General features: G+C 39.6%; 1 protein-coding gene across 1 annotated transcript; it reads right to left on the minus strand.

Moving 5' to 3' along the window:
* Positions 1-230: 230 nt before the first annotated feature.
* On the minus strand, positions 231-4755 carry LOC115097430 (small integral membrane protein 5-like). The gene is made up of 3 exons (XM_029613241.1): positions 4310-4755; positions 2745-2907; positions 231-1216 (listed from the first exon to the last, which is right to left on the minus strand). Exons 1-3 carry the CDS (start codon positions 4370-4372, stop codon positions 1203-1205), a joined length of 240 nt encoding a protein of 79 aa, XP_029469101.1. The 5' UTR covers positions 4373-4755; the 3' UTR covers positions 231-1202.
* Positions 4756-7476: the final 2721 nt, after the last annotated feature.

The following is a 7476-nucleotide window of genomic DNA, read 5'->3' on the forward strand; positions in this document are numbered from 1 at the left end:
TTATTTATTTTTAATTTTTATATACCGAAGTTCTTGTAGGGACTACAAATCACTCCGGTTTACATAAAACGAAGAACTGCTCAACAGAGAGTGGAGCTTTACATGGAACCATAGAACATATGGAACATTATAACTGGTTGACAATTCCCGGGGCTCTGCGTGCGCCGGCGGCCTATGGGCCGGCGTATCTTCTAAAATCCAGCGTACTTTTGTTTGCGCCTGGTGCGCAAACAAAAGTACACGAACGCGCTCTTTTTAAAAATCTACCCCAAAATGTATTTCCAGTCTCTTTAAATAATTAAAAAAAAATCCGATGATAAGGGATTGAAATAGTAAATGACATTGTCAGGATGATCTTAGCATCCATAACTTGTTTATATTTTTAAAATTCTTCCATTTTACCAATAAAAATATAAGTACTGCCAAATGTACAGTACACAGTAGGAACAATAAATTGTGGAATTCCTCATAAAACAAATCTCAAAAGAAATATTTAGTTTGCAATCTCCTGAAAAAAGTAGTTTTTCTCCCCACAATCAGAACTGAAAGAGGTGATCCTGTTTTTAGTTGTCATGTCCATAAAATGTATTTCCAGTCTCTTTAAATAATTTAAAAAAATCCGATGATAAGGGATTGAAATAGTAAAATGAAAAATGTAACTAGTGGAAGACAGAGATATAAAATTCATCCTTGGTTCCTCCACACAGTTTGTCTGCTTGTTCTTTTCTTTAGCTGTCATCAAAGAAAATGTAAATATGGTTTTATTTGCAGTTATTCCAGTATCTTTAACATTTTTTTTTATAGTTCTTTATTTGGATGCTAAGTTAATGTTTGTTTTTTGTTTTGCGCATAGTCATTTAGAAAGTAGCAGTCTCTTTTTTTGGGGGGGTCTAAAGACGGACTGTGGCAGACATCCCAACGAGACTCTGTTTTTTTGGGTTTGTTTTTTTTTTCCCCTCTCACCAGTTGTTTCTGTTGAATGGTGTTACTAAGGTGACTTTGAATGAGCTGACATAACGGTGGTGATTGGAGGACGGTGGTAGGGAGCTGGTTCTTTTGAGTGCCAGCCCACGCAGGTAGGACCAGCTGCTTCCTCGGAACATCTTCTGTGGGTCTTCATACATCCGGGGTTGGCTCAACCTTGATGAGCCTGTGTTTCTTATTAACCCCGCAACAGTAGTGGCTGCAGGCAATTACAACCATCAGCAGCACGCAACTAGGAAGAGGAATGGGAGAAGTGAGCAATTGATCAGCTTCTGTTTAACATGCAAAGAGAAACTCTGGTTTACTGGAAACAAACAGAGGTTAATTGCCATCAAAGCAGCAAGAAGAAGATGCTGCTGCCTGTGTTAACTTCATATTGGGGCATCTAGAGACAGAAATGTGAGAGGATAATTTCATTACTGCTGTCTCTGTTCAATAAACTCAAGCTGAAAGGGCTAGTGGGTGGGTGGGGGGCGGAAGGGGGCAGTTTTCACACTCTCCGCATGAACCAAATCTGTAGGTGCCTTTTTTACTCAAGGACTCTGCATCACCTTTAAGTTTGTGGGCAAGTGAGAGTCATTTTGAAATTTGTCATGGATATCAAGTACTTGGACACTTTCAACTGCTCTTGGTGCCAGGTAAGAACATCTTCGGAAAATAATGCACGTAGACTTGAAAATATAATCTAAACATGCTAGTTTTCTATCCTGTTCCAAACATTCTCCTCCCCTACCCCTCCAGAACACCTCCCCTAAATGAGGCTAATGGTACAAGCATTGCGGAACACTCCTTGTTCTGTTGGCCTTAATTGAAGTAGGGCAACTTGCAGATAACCAGTGTACACGTGGCAATCACTATTAGTCTGCATAAATGGCTTTGAAAGTTGCCCTCTAAAACACACAGAGTGGTGTCGGCAGCGTGTAATACACTCTGGTGCTCTTCAGGGCAGCTTTTCCTTTCTCTTTCTTTTGTGCCATTCCCACTGAACCTCGGGCATAAAATTTGGGCAGTGCCCATTGTATTGTGGATCTACCATCCATTTCTCCTTATATCACACCTGCTGCTGGTAGCCAGTTCCACAGTCCCTTTGTCTGAATTGTGGTGGGGGGGAGAGGTGATAATTTTTCCTTCCATGCTAGTAACAGCCAAGTTCCACTCCGCTGGAAGAGGGGCAAGATTAGATCACTAAAGTTCCTGGGAGGCTAAATGTGGAACTTAATATCCCAGGAAGCTCATAGCATTATTCAGCGGGGGAGCTTTGGTTTAGAGTTTAATAAGAAAAAGGAGTTCATTAAATAAAGTCTAGACAAAATTGTAATGTGGCATAAGCATGATGTGTATGGAGGCCTTTACTTATTTCCCTAGCAAAATCTTGTGGTCGCAATGTTAATTCACGTGAATATGTAGAAATTAGGTCAACAAAATATTGAACTAACTCATTACGTCTGTGACTAGCTTTCCCGAGCTATGCTCTCCAGGCTACTGAATTAGCCCCAGATGTACTGAGTTAGTCCATTAAAATGTTTTCACCTAGAACTAGTTTGACTGTTATTTCCCAAGAACATATTCATCCATGCAGACAAAATACCAAATCGTATCAAAATCCAAGCCATCATCTAAACAGTAGACTTCACTGATCTATGAGAACATGTTCTTTGAATTGTTTCTTTGAAATTAAGTATATTTAATATCTGGTCCTTGGCCTGTAGGTGGCATGTGTCCCTTTAAACCCTTTCCTTAGTATCTGGAGCACTACTTACCAATGAACAGAAGAAGAACGGTAAACGCAATAATGTTGAACGACCCTGACTGAGGGAGTTCCTGAATCTTACTCAGGAATTTCTGTCCAATCGTCTTCAGGTCTTGGGACAGGTTTTGGGAAGCCATTTCTATCCTGCTTACCAAATCTTGTATTTTATTATTCTAAAGAAGAAAAGAGAGAGAGAGGGTGATTTGTACTACATATTTAATTGCTGCTATAATGGTTGCATGAAGAACATTTAGGTACATGAATAGGTTGTTGAATTGAAATGGACCATTTTTATTCTGTCCTAGCAATCCACCTCCTGGGCCATGGCTTATGCCCCTTTTTTGTGACTGCAGTCTCCTTTTTGAAATGCAAGCTACCCTCACAAGAAAGAGACTCCTGGGGGGAGAGGGTTTGTTCTCATATCATTTTCTATGCAAAAATGGTGAGTAAGGATCTTGTTTCAAAACTCAGATTGCGATCACAAAAATGTGCTAAACCATCACTAAACACGAATTGGTTGATTTGTCCGTCATCGTGGTCCTTAAATCAGAATGCCTTAATGATATCAACACTGTGCTTCTGACACCACTTCGCTCACCTGCCCTTCTTCCCCACAGACAAGCACTTCTTTCGTTTGTATACACATCTTGAAATTAACACATGTACAGACACACAAATGCCACTAAATATTCTCGTCATATGTGTGTGTATGAATGTTACCTCCCTTCCCTCCTCCCTAGGATATCTTAATGCTTAAAGAAAGATAAAGTATGTAGGCCAACAAAAAATGTAAATCCCACATTGCAGTTATGGGAGATAGCAAACCATGTGCTGTTAGTATTCAGTCTCCCTGTAGCAAGCGCTCAGAACGTCCTCAAGTTTTCCAAGCCCAGAAGATCACTGTAACATTGAAGCAGTGGGTGTTCCCCATATCCAGGGTTAAGAACATAAGAACATAAGAAAATGCCATACTGGGTCAGACCAAGGGTCCATCAAGCCCAGCATCCTGTTTCCAACAGTGGCCAATCCAGGCCATAAGAACCTGGCAAGTACCCAAAAACTAAGTCTATTCCATGTAACCATTGCTAATGGCAGTGGCTATTCTCTAAGTGAACTTAATAGCAGGTAAGGGACTTCTCCTCCAAGAACTTATCCAATCCTTTTTTAAACACAGTTATACTAACTGCACTAACCACATCCTCTGGCAACAAATTCCAGAGTTTAATTGTGCGTTGAGTAAAAAAGAATTTTCTCCAATTAGTTTTAAATGTGCTACTTGCTAACTTCATGAAATGCCCCCTAGTCCTCCTATTATCCGAAAGTGTAAATAACAGAGTCACATCTACTCGTTCTAGACCTCTCATGATCTTAAAGACCTCTATCATATCCCCCCTCAGTCGTCTCTTTTCCAAGGTGAACAGCCCTAACCTCTTTAGTCTTTCCTCATAGGGGAGCTGTTCCATTCCCCTTATCATTTTGGTTGCCCTTCTCTGTACCTTCTCCATCGCAATTATATCTTTTTCGAGATGCGGCGACCAGAATTGTACAAAAAGCCTAGAAAACTTGATAAATTACCATTTTAGTCGTACACTGAAACTGCTGAGAACTGACAGCGACCCGAGGTATTTTCTGCCACATAAAAGCAGAGCTGCTTCTTTTTCTTTTTCAGATGTTAAACACCTTCTTTCTTCTATCCACACTGGTAAAAAGTTCTTCTGACGTCCTGCTTGGAATTCTGGGCACCAACTAATAGTCACAAATTCTGAATTCTATGCTCTAGAATATGCAGATCACTGTTAGTGAAATTTCACTCCAGCAGGCTGACATAGACGTTGAAGCTCCTTTACCAACTATAGACAGCATATCATCTGACTAAATATTTTACCAACTTCAACATTTGTCCTAAGCGGATCACAAAAAAAATGAAACCTCAGATTTACATAGCGTAAACATCATAAAGCAATATCAAATTTAAGGCATTACATTATGACAGTAGGAGTTAAAAGTGCAGCAGTTTTTGAAAAGGCTGGACACTGTGATCCTGAGATCACTCAAGCAAGGGGGAAAATGCTTAAATAATTAGATTTTATATCGAAACATTGACTGAAAGTTTGTACAGATTGGTATGTTTTTTGGCTTCCAAGTCTGAAGAATTCAGAATTTCTTTTCCATATTTTGATATGTTGAAATCTGGATTTCCCTTTTAAATAGGATACCTAATGTGTTCTCTTCATAGCTGTGCAGATTTTTTTTTTGTAGTGCATCAGAAACTATGCCAATTTTTCTAATGTACAAGTTTAAGGGGGTGGATAAATCAGTGGAAGTTAACACTTGGCCTGCCAGACAACCTTCAAGTTTTCTGTGATCTCTAATCTAACCAAATTGGTAGTGCAGTAATAATGGGAGATTTCAATTACCCCAATATTGACTGGGTAAATGTAACATCAGGACATGCTAGAGAGAGAAAGTTCCTGGATGGAATAAATGACAATATTATGGAGCAATTGGTTCTGGAACTGATGAGAGAGGGAGCAATTTTAGATCTAATTCTTAATGGAGCACAGGATTTGGTGAGAGAGGTAATGGTGCTGGGGCCGGTTGGCAATAGTAATCATAATATGATCAAATTTGAATTAATGACAGGAAGGGGGACAGTAAGTAAATCTACGGCTCTAGCGCTAAACTTTCAAAAGGGAAACTGATAAAATGAGAAAAATTGAAAAAAACTGAAAGGAACAGCTACAAAGGTAAAAAGTGTGCAAGAGGCATGGATATGGTTTAAAAAAAACCAAACCATCCTAGAAGCACAGTCCAGATGTATTCCACACATTAAGAAAGGTGGAAGGAAGGCAAAATGATTCCCAGCATGGTTAAAAGGTGAGATGAAAGAAGCTATTTTAGCCAAAAGATCTTTATTCAAAAATTGGAAGAAGGATCCGACAGAAGAAAATAGGATAAAGCATAAGCGCTGGCAAGTTAAATGTAAGACATTGATAAGACAGGCTAAGAGAGAATTTGAAAAGTTGGCCGTAGAAGCAAAATCTCACAGTAAAAACCTTAAAAAAATATATCCGAAGCAGAAAGCCTGCAAGGGAGTCAGTTGGACCGTTAAATGATCGAGGGATTAAAGGGGCACTTAGAGAAGATAAGGCCATAGCGGAAAGATTAAACTATTTCTTTGCTTTGGTGTTTACTAAAGAGGATGTTAGGGAGATGCCAAATCACGGTGAACCTAGAAGATGTGGTAGGCCTGATTGAGAAACTGAAGAGTAGTAAATCACCTGGAGTGGATGGTATACACCCCAGGGTTCTGAAGGAACTCAAAAATGAAATTTCAGATGTATTAGTAAAAATTTGTAACCTATCATTAAAATCATCCATTGTACCTGAAGACTGGAGGGTGGCTAATGAAACCCCAATATTTAAAAAGGGCTCCAGGGGCGATCCGGGAAACTACAGACCAGTTAGCCTGACTTCAGTGCCAGGAAAAATAGTGGATAGTGTTCTAAAGATCAAAATCACAGAACATCTAGAAAGACATGGTTTAATGGAACAGAGTCAGCATGGCTTTACCCAGTGCAAGTCTTGCCTCACAAATCTTCACTTTTTTGAAGGGGTTAATAAACATATAGATATAGTATATAATGGATGTAGTGTATTTGGATTTTCAGAAGGCATTTGACAAAGTTCCTCATGAGAGGCTTCTAAGAAAAGTAAAAAATCATGGAATAGGTGGCGATGTCCTTTCATGGATTACAAACTGGCTAAAAGACAGGAAACAGAGAGTAGGATTAAATGGGCAATTTTCTCAGTGGAAGGGAGTGGACAGTGGAGTGCCTCAGGGATCTGTACTAGGACCCGTTCTTTTCAATATATTTATAAAATGATCTGGAAAAGAATACGACGAGTGAGGTAATCAAATTTTGCAGATGATACAAAATTATTCAGCGTAGTTGAATCACAAGCAGATTGTGATAAATTGCAGGAGGACTTTGTGAGACTGGAAAATTGGGCATCCAAATGGCAGATGAAATTTAATGTGGACAAATGCAAGGTGATGCATATAGGGAAAAATAACCCTTGCTGTAGTTACACGAGGTTAGGTTCCATATTAGGAGCTACCGTCCAGGAAAGAGATCTAGGCATCATAGTGGATAATACTTTGAAATTGTTGGCTCTGTGTGCTGTGGCGGTCAAGAAAGCAAACAGAATGTTGGGAATTATTAGGAAGGGAATGGTGAATAAAACGGAAAATGTCATAATGCCTCTGTATCGCTCCATGGTGAGACCACACCATGAATACTATGTACAATTCTGGTTGCTGCATCTCAAGAAAGATATAGTTTTGATGGAGAAGGTACAGAGAAGGGAGACCAAAATGATAAAGGGGATGGAACAGCTCCCCTATGAGGAAAGACTAAAGAGGTTAGGAATTTTCAGCTTGGAGAAGAGACGGCTGAGGAGGGATATGATCTAGATCTTTAAAATCATGAGAGGTCTAGAACGGGTAAATGTGAATCTGTTATTTAGTCTTTCGGATAATAGAAAAACTAGGTGGCACTCCATGAAGGTAGCATGTGCACATTTAAAACTAATAGAAGAAAATTCTTTTTTTCACTCAACGCACAATTAAACTCTGGAATTTGTTGCCAGGGGATGTGGTTAGTGCGCAGTAGAGAGCAGCTCTACCGCACATGCGCGCACGTCGGTCAGAGTGGAGCATGCCTAAAAAAAATGGCGCT

This window comes from Rhinatrema bivittatum, chromosome 1, assembly GCF_901001135.1.
Source record: "Rhinatrema bivittatum chromosome 1, aRhiBiv1.1, whole genome shotgun sequence".
NCBI classification, from domain to species: Eukaryota; Metazoa; Chordata; class Amphibia; order Gymnophiona; family Rhinatrematidae; genus Rhinatrema; species Rhinatrema bivittatum.